Raw genomic sequence first — 27,398 nt, forward strand, 5'->3', positions numbered from 1 at the left:
ACCACTTCCGACACATTTGTTCAGCTAAAGCTTGCTCACCGTAAACTTCTTCTAAAATCCTATGGCTTTCCGCAGCAGTTTTATTCATATGAAAGTAATGTAATAAAACTCCCCGCAAAAACATTTATTTGGTATAAATTTAGACATATTTAAATAATTATAACTTGATGTTATTAACAAGTGAAAGTAAGATGTCGTAAAAATAACACCTAACCTAACAACTGATTTAAGATAAATTTGCTTCTGACGGTAAAAACAGAAAACTGTAGTATCCCCGCCATCTCTCTTAAAACGCTACGAATTAATTCCAACACCTAATACAAAATTTGATAACATTTTTACTGGTTAATTTGCCCTCGAAAGACTGCAATGTGTTGTGTTTTACGTAGATCAATTCTTCAGCAGGTGCAAGTCGCGATACGAAACTATTGGTTAAAAATCATCATATTATTTTACTAACGCAAGGAAAAACAATATCAAGCTGTCAGTATTAAACTATTAATTTGTACATCTCGAAAATATTTTATTCAGGTGACGTGTATAATGATGTAGCTAGATAATGGCGTGACAATAACTGGAGGGTAACTTAGGGGGTAACGGCACAGCACATAACAATATCTATAGCTACTAACAATGAAGATTTGCACTGCATTTAATCGGTTTGAAGTATTTTCAGTGTTTAAGTAGAGTTGAAGAAATTACTAGCACAATAAAGAAAAATAACAAATTTTTGTAAAAGGTATAATTACACAGTAAAGAAATAGTGTTAAATAAAAATACTAAAACAAAAATACTGAAGCGATTGAATAAAAGACCATAGAGTTTTATTGCATGATAAGTAACGGTATAAATTCTGTATTACAATTTATTAACATTAACTTAAATACAGATAAATTAACGAAGACCTAAAAATTTAATAATCAATCTTGAAGTGAAAATGTAAAGTGGAATGTTAAAGTTGGACATTAAAAAAAGAAAAGGTAAATTAAGTATATATATAAACATTTCCGAAAATAAATATATCATTGAAATACAATTTATTTCGACGTTAAGATAGAAGGTAACAAACATATGTAACAAAGAAACGTTTCGGTGAATAATAAAAATTTGGTAATCACTCTTTGAATGACTTGAACGCTGTAAAGTAAGACATGGCGATTCGTACTACCTTAAATGAAATACGAAAGAAGCACGAGTTATTTTATGCATAATGTTATAAAAAGTTTCATAGTTTTTGTGCATTTTTCTTACCGCCGCATAAGTCGCGATAGATAACGGAACCATGTTGCCTGCCTTCAATTCACACGGTACATTACTTCTATAAAGAGTTATCAACAATAAAGATTTTAATCTAGGCGAGAAGTTGTACCAATCTGCAGCGTATCTATAAGATATTAGCCAATAATTGGTTTTATCTGTTTTAGATATTACGTAAATACTTATAACTGTATTTATAAATAAATTATTATTTTTAACTCAAAAATAGATTTATAATCGTAAATATATTATATAAAGGTATATAAAATAGTTATATTACGCGTGATAAAATATATTCTGACTTTCGTCCATTAATCTCTGACCGGAATAACATATCAAGTCCCCTTCAAAGTAATCCCCCCCTGATATAATACACTTATTCCAACGGATTTTCCAATCTTCGAAACAGTTGTAATAATCGATTTCAGGAATGGCCTTTAGCTCCTTCTTCGCAGCGAAACGGTGTCCCCGGAGCGGCCGCTTGAGTTTGCTGAATAGCCAGAAGTCGCATGGAGCCAAATCAGGTGAATACGGTGGTTGTGGAACGATATTAGTCGAGTTTTTGGTTAAAAAATCACGAATCACCGTTTCGAGTCGATAGAAGAGATTCAAGCCGCTGCGAAGAAGGAGCTAAAGGCCATTCCTGAAATCGATTATTACAACTGTTTCGAAGATTGGAAAATCCGTTGGAATAAGTGTATTATATCAGGGGGGATTACTTTGAAGGGCCAATAATTGGTTTTATCTGTTTTAGATATTACGTAAATACTTATAACTGTATTTATAAATAAATTATTATTTTTAACTCAAAAATAGATTTATAATCGTAAATATATTATATAAAGGTATATAAAATAGTTATATTACGCGTGATAAAATATATTCTGACTTTCGTCCATTAATCTCTGACCGGAATAACATACAAGCAACAAATCAGCTAGCATGCACGTGAATAAGAGCGTGAATTTTATCAGTTCTTGCATTTGATCTAACACATAAAGAATCTATAATAAATTAAAAATACATAATTATTCGAATAATAATTATATTTTTATTTAAGAGATAAAATGTAATATATATATATTATTAATATTAATTAGTTCTAGACTATCGAAATTTAAATACAATTAATAATTGGAAAATAGGCTAATGAGAATCAGCGTGGGTCAAAGAACACAATCACAAGTATTGATATTGAATTATTTATTTAATTCAAAATTAAAAAACAAACGTTTTGACTCTCTTTGGAGTCATCTTCAGACAACAAAAAATAGTAAAGGCAATAGAAATAGAAGCCGTTATCAGTCATCGAAAACGGGAAGCATTCAAGTCGCCATTGATTTGACAAATTCGTGGTGGCATTTTTAACCGTGATAGTGTTGTAACCGCAAGAGATCTATACGCAAAAGATGTTTCCCGTTTTTGATGACTGATGACGGTTTCTATTTCTATTGCCTTTACTATTTTTTGTTGCGCTGAAGATGACTCCAAAGCGAGTCGAAACGTTCGTTTTGTAATTTTGAATTGAATAAATAATTCAATATCGATACTTGTGATTGCGTTCTTTCACCCGCGCTGACTCTCATTAGCCTATTTTTTAATCATTAATTGTATATTATTAATATATAATAACGATAATACAATTACAATTGTTTGCCTCTATATTTATATTATTTTGAAACAAATTATTTATTTTAATCTGAATTTTTTTTAATTTGATTTTATATCTTTTTTTATTCATTACAATCTGATCAGTTTAGTTTCATTAAAGTTAGAATTATGTAAATCGTTAGACTATAAGTATGAGGCTAAAAACATTATGTACAAAAATACTAACTTGGCCTTATAAGGGGGAGGTAGGAATAAAGAAAAAAGAGAAAACTCCGATTGTATAATAAGCCAATTACATAATAATTATGATCATTTTGTATATTGTATCATTTTATGAATTTGCATATTTTTACTTTATGGAATGTATTACTGAAATAATTTTTACAACTTACTCGAATTCCAGTCAGACTTATATTTGCAAGAAGCAATAATAATAAAAGTAATGAAAGTCCTTTAAATGATGAATCTAATATATTAACGAACCTAGAACAGAAGTCACACATTAGCAAGTTAAGTTATTCAACCAATAATATGTATACATATACATATAAACATACGCACGCACAGAGAGAGGAGGGAAAGGGGGGATGAGGAACATTTTGTAAAGAAACGATTTAACAAAATTTGTTTACTCTATAGCAAGCTGATGTTTCTTCAGACATATTATGTATTTCCGATATACTATTTCTTCATTTAATGGATCACGCTCCATATTCACATGACATCCATATTTGCTTATTTTATTGCTATTATTCTCTTTGGGAATTATATTCTCAATTTGTTTACTGCAAACATGAATTTATGATATCTCGTAAATATACATATATAAGTGTAAAAAATATTTATATACTCAATAATATCTTATAAAATATTTTTATAATAATGTTATTATATGTATTTTATATTTATATTTTATATACAAATTTTTTTTATTATGTCTACAATGGATCTACCTGATAGCGGCAAACAAGCTACACGCATGAGCGGTGCACACGACGTGCATTGCATCAACCCCCAATGCGGTGTTTGCACCTACCATAATTACGATAGTAGTATAACAAAGAATTGGTAGAAAGTAATCATCTTTATTCACCCTAAATTCGACTTCGACTGCGAAGAATCGTGAACGTGATTCATTAAGAGGCTTCACAAAATCTAGTAATATTGGTATTAATGGTATTGCTATCATTATCAATATTACAGAAAATATTAACACTGCAACATTCCGAAAGAGAAATGTCTTTAATAATATTAATCCTAAGTATATTAAAGTACACATCACTATTCTTTTCAAAAAATCTTTGTAATTAATAACAATATTTAATTCAGTTTTTCTTTCATAACTTATGTTAACTTCAACGTAACGAATATCATAATACTGTTTGTAATTTTGATTTTTTTAAGATTATAAAAATCTTGGAAAAATTTTATATTACTATTTTGTCATAATATGACACTGTACTTCATATGGTCGTAGAAATATAACGTACTTACTCGCAAAAAGTATCGTAAACCTTTGTGTTAGAATAGAGTAATTTTTCATAATTCGAATTTCCACATCGTTTGTGAATATGTCCCAATGTCTATCAATGGCTATGCATAATTGTCGCATCTGGTTACAACAAATATGGAAATGATTAAATTAATCATAACTAGAAGAAATAACGATAATACAGTATAGTTTTGCAAATTTACTTTATCATGATTCCAAATACTAAACAATATCCTTCCAATAAAAGAAGTTATAGCAACGCATTGAAAACCGGCGTCAAAAATTATTTTTGGATCATCCGCATGATCATACAGCAGAAGTATCTACAGCATGATATAATATTAGATTATTATTAATATTAAATATATACAGTATAAAATTAATTGTACAGAAACTTTATATATATAATTTAATTAATCGTTAATTATTAGCTTAAGTGTCTATAGAAAAAAATTGTTAGGTTTTCGACACCCTTTATTTTGCGAAAATTAAACATTGCGCTTTATTAATACTGATAAGAACACAATAATTAAGGGGGAAGGTACCTTAGGAGGCTGTTTTTTAGGCTTTTTTTACTATTGTTTTGAGACGGATAAAATAATTGAAATCTATTTAAACTTGATATAATTTTGTTCATATTTTCAACTATATGTGACATTTTTTTCAAGTCGTTTTCTATGAAAATGTTCAAGATACAAGCTGCCGTCTATCGAAGGTTATTAGAGTTTAGTCATTTGCGGGAAATGTGGAAGTTAGTTTTGTTCTAAAAGAAAAACGGCGAATGTTCTGGATTATTGACATGTTTTCTAAGAACATGAACCAACTTGCGGAAGGATATTTTATTAAAAGTGTGTTTTTTTTTATTGCAAAACAATTGCAAAAAAATGATGAAAATTGAAACTTTTTTTTCAAACACCCCCAAAACATTCAATTTTTAACATTTTTAGTTGCAAAGTGGTTCATATTTGTAAAAAACATGTCAATGATCCAAAACATTTGCCGTTTTTCTTTCAGATCAAAACTGTGACTTTCACATTTCCCCGCAAATGACCAACCTCTGATGATTACCTTCAATAGATGGCAGCTTGTATCTTGGACATTTTCATAGGAAACGACTTAAAAAAAAAAAATGTCACATGTAATTGAAAATATGAACAAAATAATACCAAAGTTTAAATAGATTCCAATTATTTTATCTGCTTCAAAAAAAAAATAGTAAAGAAAGCCTAAAAACAGCGTCCTAATGTGCTTTCCCCCTTAAACTTAAACATTTAAAATAAGTAAAAATATAGTTCATATATTCATGGCTTTTTCTTATATAAAATGTGCTAAAAACAAATTTTTTATAAGTAAGAATAAAATTTACTTGTAATTTTGTTTTAAATTAAATTATGCAAATTGAATAGTTTAAACAATAATAAGCATATATATTATTGATAATATGAAATTATTTTACGTATTACGACGTAGTCCTAAAACTGTTTTGTTTATATCTTTTTTTTATAATTCTGTTCCTAATTATAAATATTTTATGATAATAATTCGGTTTTAAACATAAAATTGAAGTGCAGCGTAAACTAGTACTATCAATAAGATAGATAAAATAATAAAATAATAAAAATCGTATAAAATAAAAGGTACAACATTATAAAATTTATGTTAATAAGTTATTAATTTAATTTGTTCTTTATATATTGTCGAGCTACAAGTTACATCTTGGGGAACAGCATAAAATATTTATATAACTCTGCAAAAAATGTTTTATATCGAAGTAAGAAGTTTCTAAGAATTTTCCATACTTAATATTCAATATCTTAATTTATAAGTATTTTGTATAGATAACTCATGTTAAAGAGAAAAAGAAAAGGAAAATATAGCCTTATTACTGCTTTATGTCGATTTTATGCGGTTTTTTTCAGACGCTTATTTTTGCTTACCTTACATAAAATTTATTGCCAAAATTTGAAACTATATTATAAAAGATTATATTAGGTGATAGAAGGCACTTTCTAATTTGTATTTATGTTTCCAAAGTTTTATTTTTAGTTTTTGTTTATACAATCAAAAACAAAGTGATATATTGGTATTGGCGACCTTTTTCTATATATATATTAATTATAAATATTTTATGATAATAATGTATTTAATAATTGTCATTTGTACGTAGAGTATTTAATATATGCATTAATGCATGTTACCTCCATCGGATAGATACTTAGTTCCACTAGTAAACAACAAATTCGTAACAAATTCCTCACACATTTATTTTGAAACGGCCAAAGTCCCGAGATTGATAAAAATACTCGATTTATATTGTAATGTCGCCGAAAATTCTCTAGCATGACTAATATTTAGTTTCAGACGTAAAACGTTATGATACACAGCATGCAATCGATTGAATATAAGTATTCGGACATCCAAGTCGTGGAATAAGAAATACAATATCGTGCAGAATAATTATCTTGTCAATGTCTTATTTCTCCGATAGTACAGTATGTCATCTTGTCTATCTGTAGTATCTGTTAAAACGAAACTATCACATTCACCGCTCTCAGAAATATTTTTTGTTAGACGTTCTTCTATAGTATGACATGTTATTAAGATAAGTATAGAGTAAGCATTTTATAATGTAATGCGCCCGCAGTGTAACAGGATGATGGAGGGGGACAATGTAGACGCGTGTTGGTTGTTTGACTATATTGAAAATTTTTGTTTGCTAGAATATCTCTCAGTCACTCGGTTTTACGTACTTCAACTATCCGAATAACCGATTATCTTTGAAAATAGAAATGATACAAAATAAAATAAAGTCGAGCAAGTCCGAAATTTAAATATAGAGGAGGAGAGGGAATTAGGGCTACTGTCGTCAATATGACTACACTCTTATTATTTCCGGTATTAGGTGACGTATTTTGACAATTGCTTATGGAGTTATTCGTTTAATAGCCCGCCGCATTTTTAGTGATGCTAATATGCCAATACATAATGACTGACAATTGTTATAAGGCATTTTTACTTTTAAGCACTTCTAAACTTTTTTAATAATTGTTTATATAATTTGTCCAAATAATTTATTGTTAATTGTTTTAATTAAAAGTAAATTAAATTTCTTATTAAAGTTGAATTAAATTTTTTGTTCACGAAAGATCTCTCGAATGTGCTTATGTTTAAATTATTAATTTTGTTTAAAAAGAGCTTTACAATTGCCAGTACATAAAGTAAAAAAAATAAGCTTTACGCTTGATAAAATATACTCTGACTGTCGTCCATTAGTCTCTGATCAGAATAATATACGATCAGCAAAGTCATCAGACATGCTGTGAGTATAAGCACAAATTCGCTTCTGCCGCTTGATCTAATGCATAAATGATCTAGAACAAATTAAAGATATTATATAATCAGTAAAAAAATACAATTATATTTTTATTCACTGTAATAAAATTTAATTAAAAGTTTTACAATAGAAATTTAATAATGTACAGTAAAATTTAAGGTCGGAGATGTGATTACAATTTTTTGCTACTAAAAAATATTTAAATTTTAATCAAAATTTGTTTTTCTTCTATATATACTTTAATCTTTGTATTTTTCATACATCAGGACTTAATGAGTTTAATTTAATTAAAATTAAAATGTGAATCTTTAAAATCTATATATGACAAGTCATAAATAAAAAATAAATAATTAGGCCTTAGAGATTAAAAGATGGGAAAATCTAGTTGTAGTACAATTTTAGACATTTTATATGTGAATAATTTTTAATGCTTACTCGCATTCTAAGCAAGCTTATAATTCCGACAAGTAAAACTAACAAAAGTGATAAGAACTCTTTTTATGATGAATCCAGTGTATTAGCAAATCTACAATATTAAAAGATAGTAAGTTAATCTATATAATAATAATATTATATTAATATTACAGAGGATCAGTTTCACAACCTCTAATTAACTTAACCGATCAGTTAAGTGTCAATCGTGATTGGTTATATGTCAATTCTACTTAACGACAAATACGATTGGTCAATTTCAATAGAAAAATCAGTTAATTAAGTTAATCGGAGATTGTGACATTAGCTCAGAGAGAAAGAGAAATATTTTGTGTAAAGAGAGAGAAAAAGAGAGACAATTAAGAAGTAAAAAATTGCTTACTCTATAACAAGTTGATGTTTTTTTAAACATATTATGTAATACCGATATATTTTCTCATTTAATGGATTATGTTTCATCACTAATTGCTGATTTCATCGTTATATTTCTTTTTGAAACTATATTTTTAATTTATTTATTGTACACATAATACTTCATAAAAGTTTAAAATATGTGTATGAGAAATACACAAAGCAAATATACATCATACATATATGCGAAAAATGTATTAAATGAGTATCTTACAAAATACTTATAACTATTATATTATATTTTACGTATTATATGTTAATTTCTACATTCCATATTTATTAAAATTATTATTATATCTGCAATGGATTTACCTGATAGCGGCAAATAAACTACATGCATAAACGGTGCACACGACATTGCATTGTATCAACACCCATTGTGATACTTACACCCACCAAAATTATACTTGTAGTATAACAAAAAATGGTAGAAAGTATTTATCTCTATTTATTACGCAATCAATTTCGGCCGCAAAGAATCGTCGACGTGATTCGTAAGAGATATCACGATGTCTAGTAATACTGGTGTTATATGGCACTATAAGCATCAAACATAAAATAAATACCAATTCTGCAATATCTAGAAAGAGAAGTATTTTATAAATATATATTTAGTATAATTTTTCAATATAACGTACTTATTCGAGAAATATTTCATAAATTTTCTTGATATCTTAGAATAATTTCTCATGACTTGAATTTCCGTATCGCTCGTAAATATGTTCCAATGTTCGTCAATAGCTTCGTACAACCGTTGCACTAAACTAATTGCAATAAACATGGAAACGATTTAACATATTAGACCTGAAATAGTTTTACCGCAGTAAATATAAAAATAAGGAGAAGTAAATATAGCACACATACAACTCTGAAATATCATTTATTGAACTTTTTTGTTGTGTAACACTTCATAGCGTGACGTTACGTTATTGCGTGATACAATATGGAGTTAAGGGGTGAATATAATATTAAGGTAGACCCGTGCTGGTTTTCTTTCTCACGGGTCCGTCTCCTGTTTGTTAGAATATCTTGCAGGTGGCTTTGAGCACTTCAATTGCATGAATAAAGTTAAGTTTACCTTTGAAAATAGCAAATAGTGAAAAATAGTATGAAATTAAGTTCAAAGTTGAACTATGATAAAAGAAATAGATAAAGTAACACAAAATATACTCTAAAGATTTTTAAATCTAATAGCATTAATATAAAAATTGCGACGTTCTAATGTTTAAAAAGTGATGAAACCTAGTAGTAAGTATGATTGATAAAATTAATGAAAATAAAGGAAAATAGGTACCATAAACAATTTGTAATAGATTAGTTTATAACACAATCACTAAGTAACAAAATATTGTGTTAGACGAAAAATATAGAAACAGTATAAAAAGTTGCTGATTGAGTGCATCTATAATAGCATTATCAGATATACATCTGAAGTCTTTACTATGATTTATTGTCTTTGGATGAAACGAAGGTATGTAATATCTATGAAAAACTAATTGAACACTCAGTAATCAGTCTTGCATTGATAATAATGCTGTGTAGTAAGACATAGACATTCGTACGACCTAAAAATGAATAGATAAGTTATAGATTGGTATATGCATATAAGGTTATTATGAAAAAAAATGTACATTTTTATTACCGTTGCGTAAGTCGCGATGGATAACGGAATCATGTTGCCTGCTTTTAATCCGCATGGTTTATTACTTCTGTAAAGAGTTATTAGTAGTAATGATTTTAGCCTATGTGAGAACTTGTACCATTCTGTTGCATACCTGCAACCATGAATTCAATGATTGAAATTGAGTTAACTTTTAAAAATAAATTATGCTTAAGTAAAAAATTGAAAAAAAATGAGAAAATAAAAAAATTTTTTTTTATGAGACGCGAGCAATATTAATATGTGTGAATTTATATTATAAAATGATTTGAAAGATTTAAAATACACTTTAGTTATTTATAATATATTGATTGCATTTTTAAATTACTATTTATATATATCAAATCTAAATAAAGTTAAATTTAAATTTAAAAGATTTTATACCATGTGTGTAGAAGAAATTATTACGTTCTAATTTTGTTTAAAAAAAAAGTTACAAAAACCTAAACACAGTGTTAAAGTATAAAATAATTATTACGCTCTATAGAATATATTCTGACTTTCATCCATTATTCTCTGACCGGAGTAACATGGGACTAGCAAAACACATAATGTTGTTATGAATATAAACACAAATTTTATCAATGTTCCCAATTCATGTAATACATAAATAATCTGTAACAGATTAAAAATGTTACATAATCATTGGTATATACAATTACATTTTTATTTTAAGTAAAATTTTAAGTGAAAAGAAAAGTTAATGGTATATAAAAATTAATAAGATTTTTGCATCAAGAATTATTAAAGTTTCCAGCTTTTATTTTTGTTAAAAATATATATAACTAAAAATTAAAAAAAAACAATTTAATTTGATCTCGAATGAACGAGAAATATGGAAATCCAGCTATATTATAATTTTTTAATATTTTATACGATTCTATATTTATTTTTTGAAGAAGAAAATAACAATATTATATAAAATAATAATACATACACGAATTCCAACCAGACTCAAAATTCCAAGAAGTACTATCAATATAGCTAATGCACATTCTTGATATGATGAATTTAATATTTCCACAAATCTATAGTTTATTAACATATTAATTTTGAATATAAGTAAAAATATTATATACATTCTACGTAAGAGACAGTGATTTAACGAAGTTTTACTTACTCTATAGCAAGCTGATGTTTTTTTAAACATTTTATGTATTTCCGGTATGTTATTTCTTCGTTCAACAACTCAAGTTTCTTATTTACATGTTCACTTTTTTCGATGTTATTATTGTCATCCACTTTTAACAGTACATTTTCGATTTGCTTACTGCAAAAATAAATGTATTTTGCACAAATTAAATAAAATGAATGTAACACATAGGATACATATTTATTACATATCCTACATAGTTTTTGCGGAAAAACATAAAATCATAAAATATTATGTAAATAATATTATTATTAGTATTATTATTAAATATATTATGCATATTATCTTCACAACTGCTTACCTGATAGCTGCAAATAAACTACATGCATGAGCAGTGCATGTTATATGCATTGAATCAAAGCCTAACGCAATGAATACACCCACCACAATTACAAGATTAGTATAACAAAAAATTGGCAGAAAATATTCATCTTTATTCACCCTGAATTCAACTTCCATCGCGAAAAATCGTGGACGTGATTCGTTAAGAGGCATTAAAATATCCAGGAATATCGGTGTTAATGGTAATATTATAATTACCACTAACGAAGAAAAAAATAGCACTATAATATTATGAAAGAAAGATGCTTTGTTCAATTTCTAAAAAAATTTTAAAGCTACAAACCGTTTAGTTCATTTATATATCCATATTTAGCAAAATTTGTATACAATTTTATTTTTTTTGTAATATTATTTTCCAAGATTATAAATTTGGATTTTCAATTAATTTTATTTTTAAGTCATAAAATTCTTTATTATTAATATTACATTAATCTCTCAGTACGTTTATGCTTTATTTATAGCAATATATACTTACTTGAATAATATATCACAATTTTTTGCGACAGACAAGAATATTCTTTCAAAATTCGAATTTCTATATCATCTGTAAATATATTCCAATGCTCGTCAATGGCTTCGTACAGACATCGCATCTAATTACAACATTGTAAGGAATGATTTAATATATATTATAATCTGAAGTAGTTTTATCGTCATAAACACATCAAAATAAACTTGTTATCAAAAATAACACGATTTTTAAAATATACCTTGTCACTGTGCAAAACGTCATTTAAATGCCTTATGACAAAATTAGTTAAAATCAGAGTTTGATAGCCACCTTCGAAAATCAATTGCGCATCGTCCGAATGATCGTGAAATAGTAATATCTGTGTATAATGTACAGTTATTCGTAGAATATAAGTTTTACACCCCAGAATATAAGTTTACATTTGTTACAACAACATAACTCGAAAATTATTATTTCTGAATTGTCTGCAAAAAAAAAGAGAATTTTTATGATGGTATATTGTAAGGGCTAACCGATGCTTCTAGTCCTGTACAATCAGTAGATCAAATCGTTACATCAAAATTGCATTTAAAAATAATATTCTAAAATTTTAATGATTTAAAACATTTAAGTTGAAGAATTTTTTTTAATTGTTTGGTTACTGAATTACATCGTTGTAACAAATGTACGATGTACATTATAAATGTGATATAAATGGAAATACTCTTCTTTGATCCATCATTAATCAGCAAATATATTATATTAAAACATATTATTTATATCTTAGAAACGTACATGTACGCACACACGGCATGTACAATATTACATATATTTGTACTGTGTTGTACGATAAAAAATAATAGAATTATAAAAAATTATCAACGCTGATTGAAAGTCTCTCTTGTATCAATAAAATGCGTCAATAAATACCTCGAACGGATAATAACTTATTTCGAGCAGGAAACAGAATGTCCATAATAAACTTCTCACAACCTTGTTCTGATACGGCCAGAGACCTGTGATCGATAACAATATCCGATTGATATTGTACTCTCGTAGAAAATTTTCTAACATGATTATTTGTACCTGGATCTCGAAAAACGATAGACGGACAACTACAACAGAATGAAACGCAGCACGCAGACCATTGATTCTTTAGCGTACAAGTCGCAACGTAAATAACTCGAAATTATAGAATGTCACAAATTGTCATTGTCAATTTATCAATTTGCTCATGCCAGAACGTGTCTGACATATTATACATCACTCTATAAAAGTGATATCCACTTGCTATTGCGTGATACCACACGAAGTTGTTGGCGACTATAATAATAATGTAGACGTGTACTGGTTTTCTGTGAAATTTTATCTTATGCCTATGTGACTTTTTTCCGTTTGTTGGAATATCTTGCAGGTGGTATTCACTTCCACTTTTCTCAACACTTTAATTGCACGAATAAAGTTCAGTTTATTTTTGAAAATAAGAAATGTTATACAATAAAAAGAAAACAAGCTTAGTGAGTTGAATTATAATAATCTCAAAGAATAGAAAAAATTACAAAAAAAATAGAAAGCAAAAATTATTTTTAAAAATTGTTTAACGAAAAATCATGATATTGAAAACTATAATATTAAAGTGTTTTAAATATTTAAAATATAAAATGAAAAAGTAAATAAAACTCAACAACTAACCGATAAAATTAACAAAAGAAAACAGCATAAATAAATTGGATCTACAACAAATTAATTTATATTAGTTGAAACTTTTTATTTAAACACCCCCAAAACAATCAATTTTTAACATTTTTAGTTGCAAAGTGGTTCATATTCTTAGAAAACACGTTAATAATCCAGAACTTTCGCTGTTTTTCTTTTAGATCAAAACTGTAACTTTCACATTTCCCGCAGATGACCAACCTCTGATAATTACATTCAATAAATGGCAGTTTGTATCTTGAACATTTTCATAGGAAAATGTCCACCTGAAAAAAATGTCACATGTAGTTGAAAATATGAACAAAATAATACCAAAGTTTAAATAGATTCCAATTATTTTATATGCTTCAAAAAAAAAAAATTGTAAAGAAAGCCTAAAAAATAGCCTCTTAATGTGCTTTCCCCCTTTAAACATTTATAATAAGTAAAAATATAATTCATATATTCATAGCTTTTTCTTATATAAAATGTGCTAAAAACAAATTTTTTATAAGTAAGAATATAATTTACTTATTATTTTATTTTAAATTAAACTATGCAAATTGAATAGTTTAAGCAATAATAAGCATATTATTGATAATATGAAATTATTTTACGTATTACGACGTAATCCTAAAACTGTTTTATTTATATTTTTTTACAATAATGAGTAAATTTATATTTCTTTTTTTTTATAATTCTGTTTCTTATAATACAGTTTTAAACATAAAATTGAAGTGCAGTGAAAACTAGTGCAGCTATCAATAAGATAGATAAAATAATAAAATAATAAAAATTGTATAAAATAAAATAAAAGATATAGCATTATAAAATTTATGTTAATAAGTTATTAATTTAATTTGTTTTTTATATATTGTTGAGCTATTAGTTACAACTTGGGGAACAGCATAACCAATTATCTTTGAAAATAGAAATGATACAAAATAAAATAAAGTCGAGCAAGTCCGAAATTTAAATTAGAGGAGAAAAGGGTATTATTGCTACTATCGTCAATATGACTACACTCTTATTATTTTTGGTATTAGGTGACGTATTTTGACAATTGCTTATGGAGTTATTCGTTTAATAGCCCGCCGCATTTTTAGTGATGCTAATATGCCAAAACATAATGACTGACAATTGTTATAAGGCATTTTTACTTGTAAGCACTTCTAAATTTTTTAAATAATTGTTTATATAATTTGTTTACATAATTTATTTTTAATTGTTTTAATTAAATTAAAAGTAAATTAAATCTTATATCAAAGTTGAATTAAATTTTTTGTTCACAAAAGATCTTACGAATGTGCTTATGTTTAAATTATTAATTTTGTTTAAAAAGAGCTTTATAATTGCCAATACATAAAGCAAAAAAATAAGCTTTACGTTTGATAGAATATACTCTGAATGTCGTCCATTAGTCTCTGACCAGAATAACATACGATCAGCAAAGTCATCAGACATGCTGTGAGTATAAGCACAAATTTATCGCTTCTGCCGCTTGATCTAATACATAAATGATCTAGAACAAATTAAAAATACTATATAATCAGTCAAAAAGGACAATTATATTTTTATTCACTGTAATAAAATTTAATTAAAAGTTTTACAATAGAAATTTAATAATGTACAGTAAAGTTTAAGGTCGGAGATGTGATTACAATTTTTTGCTACTAAAAAATTTGTATATTTTAATCAAAATTGGTTTTTCTTCTATATATACTTTAATATTTGTATTTTTCATACATTAAGATTTAATGAGTTTAATTTAATTAAAATTAAAATGCGAATCGTTAGAATCTATATATGACAAGTCATATATAAAAAATAATTAATTAGGCCTTACAGATTAAAAGATGGGAAAATCTAGTTGTAGTACAGTTTTAGACATTTTATATGTGAATAATTTTTAATGCTTACTAGCATTCTGAGCAAGCTTATAATTCCGACAAGTAAAACTAACAAAAGTAATAAGAACTCTTGATATGATGAATCCAATGTATTAGCAAATCTACAATATTAAAAGATAGTAAGTTAATCTATATAATAATAATATTATCTATATAATAGTAATATTAATATTACAGAGGATCAGTTTCACAACTTCTAATTAACTTAACCGATCAGTTAAGTGTTAATCGTGATTGGTTATTGGTCAATTCTACTTAACGACAAATGCGATTGGTTCAATTTCAATAGAAAAATCACTTAATTAAATTAAGCGGAGATTGTGACTAGCGTAAAGAAAAAGAGAAATATTTTGTGTAAAAAGAGAGAAAGAAAGAAACAATTAAAAAGGAAAAAAATTGTTTGATCTATAACAAGGTAATGTTTTTATAAACATATTATGTAATACCGATATATTTTTTCATTTAAAGGATTAAGTTTTATCACTGATTGCTGATTTTATTGTTAATATTTTTTTTAAAACTAAATTTTCAATTTATTTATTGTAATCATAATACTAATTTATTGTAATCATAATAATTTATTGTAATCATAATACTTCATAAAAGTTTAATATATGTATATGAGATATACACAAAGCAAATATACATCATATATGCGAAAAATGTATCAAATGAGTATCTTCTAAAATACTTATAACTTTTATATCATATGTATTATATGTTAATTTCTACATTCCATATTTATTAAAATTATTATTATATCTGCAATGTATTTACGTGATAGCGGCAAATAAACTACATGCATAAGCGGTGCACACGACATTGCATTGTATCAACACCCATTGTGATACTTACACCCACCAAAATTATACTTGTAGTATAACAAAAAATGGTAGAAAGTATTTATCTCTATTTATTACGCAATCATTTTCGGCCGCAAAGAATCGTCGACGTCATTCGTAAGAGATATAATCACGATGTCTAGTAATACTCGTGTTATATGGCACTATAATCATCACACATAAAATAAATACCAATACTGCAATATCTAGAAAGAGAAGTATTTTATAAATATATATTCAGTATAATTTTTCAATATAACGTACTTATTCCAGAAATATTTCATAAATTTTCTTGATATCTTAGAATAATTTCTCATGACTTGAACTTCCATATCACTCGTAAATATGTTCCAATGTTCGTCAATAGCTTCGTACAACCGTTGCAATAAACTAATTGCAATAAACATGGAAACGATTTAACTTATTAGATCTGAAATAGTTTTACCGCAGTAAATATAAAAATAAGGAGAAGTAAATATCGCACACATACAACTCTGAAATATCATTTATTGAACCTTTTTGTTGAGTATTACTTCACAGCGTGACGTTACGGTATTGCGTGATTCAATATGGTGTTAAGGGGTGAATATAATATTAAGGTAGACCCATGCTGGTTTCCTTTCTCACGGGTCCGTCTTCTGTTCATTAGAATATTTTGCAGTTGGCTTTGAGCACTTTGATTGCATGAATAAAGTTAAGTTTATCTTCGAAAATAGCAAATAGTGAGAAATAGTAAAAAATTAAGTTCAAAGTTGAACTATAATAAAGAAATAGATGAAGTAGCAAAAATAGAAGCTTAAAATTTACTCTAAAAATTTCTAAATCTAATAGTATTAATATAAAAATTACGACGTTCTAATGTTTAAAAAGTGACGAAACCTAGTAGTAAGTATGATTGATAAAATTAAGGAAAATAAAGGAAAATACTCGGAAAAAAATAACTTAGAAATGGTAACTAAATATCAGTAGCTAGTTCGATATTTTCTATCAGTGCTAAAAATTGATTATTAAAGATAAAATATATTTGCTGCGAAATACAGTTTTATTAGCTAAAATAAAATGTGTGTTTTAACACGTGTAGTAAAAGTCGCCACTAAAAAAGTGGCAGCTATTCCTCAATATCTTAGTCCTGGACTACAATTAATGTTGCAAGAGTTAAATCGTAAAAATTGTCTATGGTCGATTATTCTCCTCATATTCAACTATGATTGGTCAGTTTCTTACGGCTTAAAGCTTACTACATCTGTTGTAGACCGGGACTTAGGAGCGTGAAACTATATACGCATTTGCTAAACATTATTTGATTCTGACAGCGAAAATTTCTTGCTGTAACTGCTAATTTTAATAACTAATAAATTTAGCTCTGGCAGCAACGATATTAGCTGTCCCTATTTTAAAAACACATCTTAGTTGCTACAACTAAATTTTAGCTTTGTTGGCTAATCTTTTCTTTGCGTGTAGGTACCGTAAACAGTTAGTAAAAGATTAATTAATAACACAATCACTAAGTAACGAAATATTGTGTTAGGCGAAAAATATAGAAATAGTATTAAAAGTTGCTGATTGAGTGCATCTATAATAGCATTATCAGATATACATCTGAAGTCTTTGGATGAAACGAAGGTATGTAATATCTATGAAAAACTAAAAAACTAATTGAACACTCAGTAATCAGTCTTGCATTGATAATAATGCTGTGTAGTAAGACATAGACATTCGTACGACCTTAAAATGAATAGATAAGTTATAGATTGGTATATGCATATAAGGTTATTATGAAAAAAAAACTGTACATTTTTATTACCGTTGCGTAAGTCGCGATGGATAACGGAATCATGTTGCCTGCTTTTAATCCGCATGGTTTATTACTTCTGTAAAGAGTTATTAGTAGTAATGATTTTAGCCTATGTGAGAACTTGTACCATTCTGTTGCATACCTGCAACCATGAATTCAATGATTGACTTTGAGTTAACTTTTAAAAATAAATTATGCTTAAGTAAAAAATTGAAAAAAGAATGAGAAACTAAAAAAATTTTTTTTTATGAGACGCGAGCAATATTAATATGTGTGAATTTATATTATAAAATGATTTGAAAGATTTAAAATACACTTTAATTATTTATAATATATTGATTGCATTTTTAAATTACTATTTATATATATCAAATCTAAATAAAGTTAAATTTAAATTTAAAAGATTTTATACCATGTGTGTAGAAGAAATTCTTACTTTCTAATTTTGTTTAAAAAAAAGTTGCAAAAACCTAAACACGTGTGTTAAAGTATAAAATAATTATTACGCTCTATAGAATATATTCTGACTTTCATCCATTATTCTTTGACCGGAGTAACATGGGACTAGCAAAACACATAATGTTGTTATGAATATAAACACAAATTTTATCAATGTTCCCAATTCATGTAATACATAAATAATCTGTAACAGATTAAAAATGTTACATAATCATTGGTATATACAATTACATTTTTATTTTAAATAAAATTTTAAGTGAAAAGAAAAGTTAATGGTACATAAAAATTAATAAGATTTTTGCATCAAGAATTATTAGAGTTTCCAGCTTTTATTTTTGTTAAAAATATATATAACTAAAAATTAAAAATAAACAATTTAATTTGATCTCGAATGAACGAGGAATATGGAAATCCAGCTATATTATAATTTTTTAATATTTTATACGATTCTATATTTATTTTTTGAAGAAGAAAATAACAACATTATATAAAATAATAATACATACACGAATTCCAACCAGACTCAAAATTCCAAGAAGTACTATCAATATAGCTAATGCACATTCTTGATATGATGAATTTAATATTTCCACAAATCTATAGTTTATTAACATATTAATTTTGAATATAAGTAAAAATATTATATAAATTCTACGTAAAAGACAGTGATTTAATGAAGTTTTACTTACTCTATAGCAAGCTGATGTTTTTTTAAACATATTATATATTTCCGGTATGTTATTTCTTCGTTCAACAACTCAAGTTTCTTATTTACATGTTTACTTTTTTTGATGTTATTATTGTCATCCACTTTTAACAGTACATTTTCGATTTGCTTACTGCAAAAATAAATGTATTTTGCACAAATCAAATGAAATAAATGTAACACATAGGATACATTTTTATTACATATTTAACATATTTTTTGCGGAAAAATATATAAAATCATAAAATGTTGTGTAAATAATATTATTATTAGTATTATTATTATTAAATATATTATGCGTATTATCTTCACAACTGCTTACCTGATAGCTGCAAATAAACCACATGCATGAGCAGTGCATGTTATATGCATTGTATCCAAGCCTAACGCAATGAACATACCCACCACAATTACAAGATTAGTATAACAAAAAATTGGTAGAAAATATTCATCTTTATTCACCCTGAATTCAACTTCCATCGCGAAAAATCGTGGACGTGATTCGTTAAGAGGCATTATGATATCCAGGAATATCGGTGTTATTGGTAATATTATAATTACCATTAACGAAGAAAAATATAGCACTATAATATTATGAAAGAAAGATGCTTTGTTCAATTTCCAAAGAAATTCTAAAGCTACCAACCGTTTAGTTCATTTATATATCCATATTTAGCAAAATTTTTATACAATTTTATTTTTTTTGTAATATTATTTTCCAGCATTATAAATTTGGATTTTCAATAAATTTTATTTTTAAGTGATTAAATTCTTTATTATTAATATTACATTAATCTCTCAGTACACGTTTATGCTTTATTTATAGCAATACTTACTTGAATAATATATCACAATTTTTTGGGACAGCGTAGAATATTTTTTCATAATTCGAATTTCTATATCATCTGTAAATATATTCCAATGCTCGTCAATGGCTTCGTACAGACATCGCATCTAATTACAACATTGTAAGGAATGATTTAATATATATTATAATCTGAAGTAGTTTTATCGTCATAAACACATCAAAATAAACTTGTTATTAAAAATGACACGATTTTTAAAATATACCTTGTCATTGTGCAAAACGTCACTTAAATGCCTTATGACAAAAATGGTTAAAATCAGAGTTTGATAGCCACCTTCGAAAATCAATTGCGCATCGTCCGAATGATCGTGAAATAGTAATATCTGTGTATAATGTAGAGTTATTTGTAGAATATAAGTTTTACACCCATTTGTTACAACAACATAACTCAAAAATTATCATTTCTGAATTGTCTGCAAAAAAAAAGAATTTTTATGATGATATGTTGCAAGGGCTAACCGATGCTTCTATTCCTCTACAATCAATAGACCAAATCGTTACATCAAAATTGCATTTAAAAGTAATATTCTAAAATTTTAATGATTTAAAGCATTCAAGTAGAAAAATTTTTTTTAATTGTTTGGTTACTGAATTACGTTGTAACAAATGTACGATGTACATTATAAATGTAATAGAAATGGAAATACTCTTCTTTGATCCATCATTAATCAGCAAATATATTATATTAAAATATATTATTTATATCTTAGAAACGTACATACATGTACGCACACACACCATGTACAATATTACATATATTTGTATTGTGTTGTACGATAAAAAATAATAGAATTATAAAAAATTATTAACGCTTATTGAAAGTCTCTCTTGTATTAATAAAATGCGTCAATAAATACCTCGAACGGATAATAACTTATTTCGAGCAGGAAACAGAATATCCATAATAAACTTCTCACAAACTTGTTCTGATACGGCCAGAGACCTGTGATCGATAACAATATTCGATTGATATTGTACTCTCGTAGAAAATTTTCTAACATGATTATTTGTACCTGGATCTCGAAAAACGATAGACGGACAACTACAACAGAATGAAACGCAGCATGCAGGTCATTGATTCTTTAGCGTACAAGTCGCAACGTAAATAACTCGAAATTATAGAATGTCACAAATTGTCATTGTCAATTTATCAATTTGCTGATGCCAGAACGTGTCTGATATACATCACTCTATAAAAGTGATATCCACTTGCTATTGCGTGATACCACACGAAGTTGTTGGCGACTATAATTATAATGTAGACTATATCTATAATAATAATGTACTGGTTTTCTGTGAAATTTGATCTTATCCCCATGTGACTTTCTTCCTTTTGTTAGAATATCTTGCAGGTGGTATTCACTTCTACTTTTCTCAACACTCTAATTGCATAAATAAAGTTCAGTTTATTTTTGAAAATAAGAAATGTTGTACAATAAAAAGAAAACAAGCTTAAAGTTGAATTATAATAATCCCAAAGAATAGAAAAAATTACAAAAAGAAATAGAAAGCAAAAATTATTTTTAAAAATTGTTTAGCTGCGAAAAATCATGATATTGAAAACTATAATATTAAAGTGTTTTAAATATTTAAAATATAAAATGAAAAAATAAATAAAACTCAACAACTAACCGATAAAATTAACAAAAGAAAACAGCATAAATAAATTGGATCTACAACAAATTAATTTATATTAGTTAAAACTTTTTTTTTAAACACCCCCGAAACATTTAATTTTTAACATTTTTAGTTGCAAAGTGGTTCATATTCTTAGAAAACATGTCAATAATCCAGAACATTCGCTGTTTTTCTTTTAGATCAAAACTGTGACTTTTACATTTCCCGCAGATGTCCAACCTCTGATAATTACATTAAATAAATGGCAGCTTATATCTTGAACATTTTCATAGGAAACCACTTGAAAAAAATGTCACATGTAGTTGAAAATGTGAACAAAATAATACCAAAGTTTAAATAGATTCCAATTATTTTATCTGCTTCAAAAAAAAAAAGTAGTAAAGAAAGCCTAAAAAATACCCTTTTAATGTGCTTTCCCCCTTTAAACATTTATAATAAGTAAAAATATAATTTATATATTCATAGCTTTTTCTTATATAGAATGTGCTAAAAACGAATTTTTTATAAGCAAAAATATAATTTACTTGTAATTTTGTTTTAAATTAAACTATGCAAATTGAATAGTTTAAGCAATAATAAGCATATTATTAATAATATGAAATTATTTTACGTACACGGAAAAAAATGACTTAGAAGTGGTAACTAAATATCAGTAGCTAGTTCGATATTTTCTATTAGTGCTAAAAATTGATTATTAAAGATAAAATATATTTGCTGCGAAATACAGTTTTATTAGCTAAAATAAAATGTGTGTTTTAACACGTGTAGTAAAAGTCGCCTCTAAAAAAGTGGCAGCTATTCCTCAATATTTTAGTCCCGGACTACAATTAATATTGCAAGTCTTAAATCGTAAAAATTGACTATGAACGATTATTTTCTTCATATTCAACTATGATTGGTCAGTTTCTTACGGCTTAAGGCTTACTACACCGGGACTTAGGAGCGTGAAACTATATACGCATTTGCTAAACATTATTTGATTCTGACAGCGAAAATTTCTTGCTGTAACTGCTAATTTTAATAACTAATAAATTTAGCTCTGGCAGCAACGATATTAGCTGTCCCTATTTTAAAAACACATCTTAGTTGCTACAACTAAATTTTAGCTTTGTTGGCTAATCTTTTCTTTGCGTGTAGGTACCGTAAACAGTTAGTAAAAGATTAATTAATAACACAATCACTAAGTAACGAAATATTGTGTTAGGCGAAAAATATAGAAATAGTATTAAAAGTTGCTGATTGAGTGCATCTATAATAGCATTATCAGATATACATCTGAAGTCTTTGGATGAAACGAAGGTATGTAATATCTATGAAAAACTAATAAAACTAATTGAACACTCAGTAATCAGTCTTGCATTGATAATAATGCTGTGTAGTAAGACATAGACATTCGTACGACCTTAAAATGAATAGATAAGTTATAGATTGGTATATGCATATAAGGTTATTATGAAAAAAAAACTACATTTTTATTACCGTTGCGTAAGTTGCGATGGATAACGGAATCATGTTGCCTGCTTTTAATCCGCATGGTTTATTACTTCTGTAAAGAGTTATTAGTAGTAATGATTTTAGCCTATGTGAGAACTTGTACCATTCTGTTGCATACCTGCAACCATGAATTCAATGATTGACTTTGAGTTAATTTTTAAAAATAAATTATGCTTAAGTAAAAAATTGAAAAGTAAATGGGAAACTAAAGTATTTTTTTTATGAGACGCGAGCGATATTAATATATGTGAATATATGTGAATTTATATTATAAAATGATTTTGAAGATTTAAAATACACTTTAGTTATTTATAATATATTGATTGCATTTTTAAATTACTGTTTATATATATCAAATCTAAATAAAGTTAAATTTAAATTTAAAAGATTTTATACCATGTGTGTAGAAGAAATTATTACTTTCTAATTTTGTTTAAAAAAAAAGTTACAAAAACCTAAACACGTGTGTTAAAGTATAAAATAATTATTACGCTCTATAGAATATATTCTGACTTTCATCCATTATTCTTTGACCGGAGTAACATGGGACTAGCAAAACACAAAATGCTGTTATGAATATAAACACAAATTTTATCAATGTTCCCAATTCATGTAATACATAAATAATCTGTAACAGATTAAAAATGTTACATAATCATTGATATATACAATTACATTTTTATTTTAAATAAAATTTTAAGTGAAAAGAAAAGTTAATGGTATATAAAAATTAATAAGATTTTTGCATCAAGAATTATTAAAGTTTCCAGCTTTTATTTTTGTTAAAAATATATATAACTGAAAAGTAAAAATAAACAATTTAATTTGATCTCGAATGAACGAGGAATATGGAAATCCAGCTATATTATAATTTTTTAATATTTTATACGATTCTATATTTATTTTTTGAAGAAGAAAATAACAATATTATATAAAATAATAATACATACACGAATTCCAACCAGACTCAAAATTCCAAGAAGTACTATCAATATAGCTAATGCACATTCTTGATATGATGAATTTAGTATTTCCACAAATCTATAGTTTATTAACATATTAATTTTGAATATAAGTAAAAATATTATATACATTCTACGTAAGAGACAGTGATTTAACGAAGTTTTACTTACTCTATAGCAAGCTGATGTTTTTTTAAACATATTATGTATTTTCGATATGTTATTTCTTCGTTCAACAACTCAAGTTTCTTATTTACATGTTCAGTTTTTTCGATGTTATTATTGTCATTCACTTTTAACAGTACATTTTCGATTTGCTTACTGCAAAAATAAATGTATTTTGCACAAATTAAATAAAATGAATGTAACACACAGGATACATATTTATTACATATCTAACATATGTTTTTGCGGAAAAACATATAAAATCATAAAATGTTATGTAAATAATATAATTATTAGTATTATTATTATTAAATATATTATGCATATTATCTTCACAACTGCTTACCTGATAGCTGCAAATAAACCACATGCATGAGCAGTGCATGTTATATGCATTGAATCAAAGCCTAACGCAATGAATACACCCACCACAATTACAAGATTAGTATAACAAAAAATTGGTAGAAAATATTCATCTTTATTCACCCTGAACTCGACTTCCATCGTGAAAAATCGTGGACGTGATTCATTAAGAGGCATTAAGATATCCAAGAATATCGGTGTTAATGGTAATATTATAATTACCACTAACGAAGATAAATGTAGCACTATAATATTATGAAAGGAAAATGCTTTGTTCAATTTCTAAAGAAATTTTAAAGCTACAAACCATTTAGTTCATTTATAACAAATCCATATTTAGCATAATTTTTATACCATTTTTTTTTTTGTAATATTATTTTCCAGGATTATAAATTTGAATTTTTAATTAATTTTATTTTTAAGTCATAAAATTTTCTTTATTATTAATGTTACGTTAATCTCTCAGTACACGTTTATGTTTCATTCATAGCAATATATACTCACTTGAATAATATATCACAATTTTTTGCGACAGCACAGAATATTCTCTCAAAATTCGAATTTCTATATCATCTGTAAATATATTCCAATGCTCGTCAATGGCTTCGTACAGACATCGCATCTAATTACAACATTGTAAGGAATGATTTAATATATATTATAATCTGAAGTAGTTTTATCGTCATAAACACATCAAAATAAACTTGTTATTAAAAATGACACGATTTTTAAAATATACCTTGTCATTGTGCAAAACGTCACTTAAATGCCTTATGACAAAAATAGTTAAAATCAGAGTTTGATAGCCACCTTCGAAAATCAATTGCGCATCGTCCGAATGATCGTGAAATAGTAATATCTGTGTATAATGTAGAGTTATTTGTAGAATATAAGTTTTACACCCATTTGTTACAACAACATAACTCAAAAATTATCATTTCTGAATTGTCTGCAAAAAAAAAGAATTTTTATGATGATATGTTGCAAGGGCTAACCGATGCTTCTATTCCTCTACAATCAATAGACCAAATCGTTACATCAAAATTGCATTTAAAAGTAATATTCTAAAATTTTAATGATTTAAAGCATTCAAGTTGAAAAATTTTTTTTAATTGTTTGGTTACTGAATTACGTTGTAACAAATGTACGATGTACATTATAAATGTAATAGAAATGGAAATACTCTTCTTTGATCCATTGTTAATCAGCAAGTATATTATATTAAAACATATTATTTATATCTTAGAAACGTACATACATGTACGCACACACGCCATGTACTATATTACATATATTTGTATTGTGTTGTACGATAAAAAATAATAGAATTATAAAAAATTATTAACGCTGATTAAAAGTCTCTCTTGTATTAATAAAATGCGTCAATAAATACCTCGAACGGATAATAACTTATTTCGAGCAGGAAACAGAATATCCATAATAAACTTCTCACAACCTTGTTCTGATATGGCCAGAGACCTGTGATCGACAACAATATCCGATTGATATTGTACTCTCGTAGAAAATTTTCTAACATGATTATTTGTACCTGGATCTCGAAAAACGATAGACGGACAACTACAACAAAATGAAACGCAGCATGCAGGTCATTGATTCTTTAGCGTACAAGTCGCAACGTAAATAACTCGAAATTACAGAATGTCACATATTGTCATTGTCAATTTATCAATTTGATGATGCCAGAACGTGTCTGACATACATCACTCTATAAAAGTGATATCCACTTGCTATTGCGTGATACCACACGAAGTTGTTGGCGACTATAATTATAATGTAGACTATAATAATGTACTGGTTTTCTGTGAAATTTTATCTTATCCCCATGTGACTTTCTTCCCTTTATTAGACTATCTTGCAGGTGGTATTCACTTCCACTTTTCTTAATACTCTAATTACACGAATGAAGTTCAGTTTATTTTTGAAAATAAGAAATGTTATACAATAAAAAGAAAACAAGCTTAAAGTTGAATTATAATAATCTCAAAGAATAAAAAAAGTTACAAAAAAAAATAGAAAGCAAAAATTATTTTAAAAAATTTTTTAGCTGCGAAAAATCATGATATTGAAAATTATAATATTAAAGTGTTTTTAATATTTAAAATGTAAAATGAAAAAGTAAATAAAACTCAACAACTAACCGATAAAATTAACAAATGGTAACAGCATAAATAAATTGGATCTACAACAAATTAATTTATAACATAATTACTGAATATTATATTTAGTGAAAATTGCATGAGAATTGTGTAAGAAATAACTAATTGGATAAAACTATAAATACATTATCGAATAAATAACATTGTATACATATGTCTTGCTATAAGACAACTTTTTGTT

The 27,398-nt window shown here is 26.5% G+C and overlaps 4 protein-coding genes across 5 annotated transcripts; all 4 read right to left on the reverse strand.

Moving 5' to 3' along the window:
- Positions 1-1,014: 1,014 nt before the first annotated feature.
- LOC120356810 (odorant receptor 67a-like) lies at positions 1,015-7,031 on the reverse strand. Of its 2 annotated transcripts, XM_039459100.1 has the most exons (9): positions 6,559-7,029; positions 4,564-4,683; positions 4,363-4,480; positions 3,822-4,083; positions 3,501-3,653; positions 3,261-3,351; positions 2,125-2,261; positions 1,252-1,384; positions 1,015-1,168 (listed from the first exon to the last, which is right to left on the reverse strand). In XM_039459100.1, the coding sequence occupies exons 1-9, from the start codon at positions 6,700-6,702 to the stop codon at positions 1,115-1,117; spliced, it is 1,212 nt and encodes a 403-aa protein (XP_039315034.1). In that variant the 5' UTR covers positions 6,703-7,029; the 3' UTR covers positions 1,015-1,114. The 2 variants fall into 2 exon arrangements, with proteins under 2 accessions (XP_039315034.1, XP_039315033.1); XM_039459099.1 differs by having other exon boundaries at positions 1,126-1,384; positions 6,559-7,031.
- A 2,797-nt stretch (positions 7,032-9,828) lies between these two features.
- Positions 9,829-13,262, reverse strand: LOC113003612 (odorant receptor 63a). The gene is made up of 9 exons (XM_039459105.1): positions 13,074-13,262; positions 12,403-12,522; positions 12,168-12,285; positions 11,652-11,913; positions 11,318-11,467; positions 11,135-11,225; positions 10,676-10,812; positions 10,180-10,312; positions 9,829-10,102 (listed from the first exon to the last, which is right to left on the reverse strand). The coding sequence occupies exons 1-9, from the start codon at positions 13,215-13,217 to the stop codon at positions 10,049-10,051; spliced, it is 1,209 nt and encodes a 402-aa protein (XP_039315039.1). The 5' UTR covers positions 13,218-13,262; the 3' UTR covers positions 9,829-10,048.
- Positions 13,263-18,237: 4,975 nt separating this feature from the next.
- On the reverse strand, positions 18,238-20,114 carry LOC105203083 (odorant receptor 67a-like). Its single transcript, XM_039459104.1, has 6 exons — positions 19,873-20,114; positions 19,534-19,683; positions 19,351-19,441; positions 18,892-19,028; positions 18,395-18,527; positions 18,238-18,315 (listed from the first exon to the last, which is right to left on the reverse strand). Exons 1-6 carry the CDS (start codon positions 20,112-20,114, stop codon positions 18,262-18,264), a joined length of 807 nt encoding a protein of 268 aa, XP_039315038.1. The 3' UTR covers positions 18,238-18,261.
- A 2,652-nt stretch (positions 20,115-22,766) lies between these two features.
- LOC105206597 (odorant receptor 63a-like) lies at positions 22,767-26,755 on the reverse strand. The gene is made up of 9 exons (XM_039459106.1): positions 26,434-26,755; positions 25,780-25,899; positions 25,545-25,662; positions 25,024-25,285; positions 24,684-24,833; positions 24,501-24,591; positions 24,042-24,178; positions 23,536-23,668; positions 22,767-23,458 (listed from the first exon to the last, which is right to left on the reverse strand). Exons 1-9 carry the CDS (start codon positions 26,575-26,577, stop codon positions 23,405-23,407), a joined length of 1,209 nt encoding a protein of 402 aa, XP_039315040.1. The 5' UTR covers positions 26,578-26,755; the 3' UTR covers positions 22,767-23,404.
- Positions 26,756-27,398: the final 643 nt, after the last annotated feature.

This window comes from Solenopsis invicta, chromosome 16 (assembly GCF_016802725.1).
Source record: "Solenopsis invicta isolate M01_SB chromosome 16, UNIL_Sinv_3.0, whole genome shotgun sequence".
Classification (NCBI taxonomy): Eukaryota; Metazoa; Arthropoda; class Insecta; order Hymenoptera; family Formicidae; genus Solenopsis; species Solenopsis invicta.

Excerpts from the sequence above, each read along its gene's own strand:
- LOC120356810 (XM_039459099.1), bottom strand. The coding sequence starts at position 6,702 with ATGCTAGAGAATTTTCGGCGACATTACAATATAAATCGAGTATTTTTA. Across the intron at positions 4,481-4,563 it reads GTATTTGGAATCATGATAAA|ATGCGACAATTATGCATAGC; the intron begins GTAAATTTGCAA and ends TGTTGTAACCAG. Across the intron at positions 3,654-3,821 it reads AGCTTGTTTGCCGCTATCAG|TAAACAAATTGAGAATATAA; the intron begins GTAGATCCATTG and ends TCATGTTTGCAG.
- LOC113003612 (XM_039459105.1), bottom strand. The coding sequence starts at position 13,217 with ATGTTAGAAAATTTTCTACGAGAGTACAATATCAATCGGATATTGTTA. Across the intron at positions 12,286-12,402 it reads ACGTTTTGCACAGTGACAAG|ATGCGATGTCTGTACGAAGC; the intron begins GTATATTTTAAA and ends TGTTGTAATTAG. Across the intron at positions 11,226-11,317 it reads AAACATCAGCTTGCTATAGA|ATTTGTGGAAATATTAAATT; the intron begins GTAAGTAAAACT and ends AATAAACTATAG.
- LOC105203083 (XM_039459104.1), bottom strand. The coding sequence starts at position 20,114 with ATGGTAATTATAATATTACCAATAACACCGATATTCCTGGATATCATA. Across the intron at positions 19,442-19,533 it reads AAACATCAGCTTGCTATAGA|ATTTGTGGAAATATTAAATT; the intron begins GTAAGTAAAACT and ends AATAAACTATAG. Across the intron at positions 19,029-19,350 it reads TGAGTCTGGTTGGAATTCGT|ATTATTTATGTATTACATGA; the intron begins GTATGTATTATT and ends AATCTGTTACAG.
- LOC105206597 (XM_039459106.1), bottom strand. The coding sequence starts at position 26,577 with ATGTTAGAAAATTTTCTACGAGAGTACAATATCAATCGGATATTGTTG. Across the intron at positions 25,900-26,433 it reads TAAGTTATTATCCGTTCGAG|ATATTACTATTTCACGATCA; the intron begins GTATTTATTGAC and ends CATTATACACAG. Across the intron at positions 23,669-24,041 it reads CAGAATATATTCTATAGAGC|GTATGCAACAGAATGGTACA; the intron begins GTAATAATTATT and ends TCATGGTTGCAG.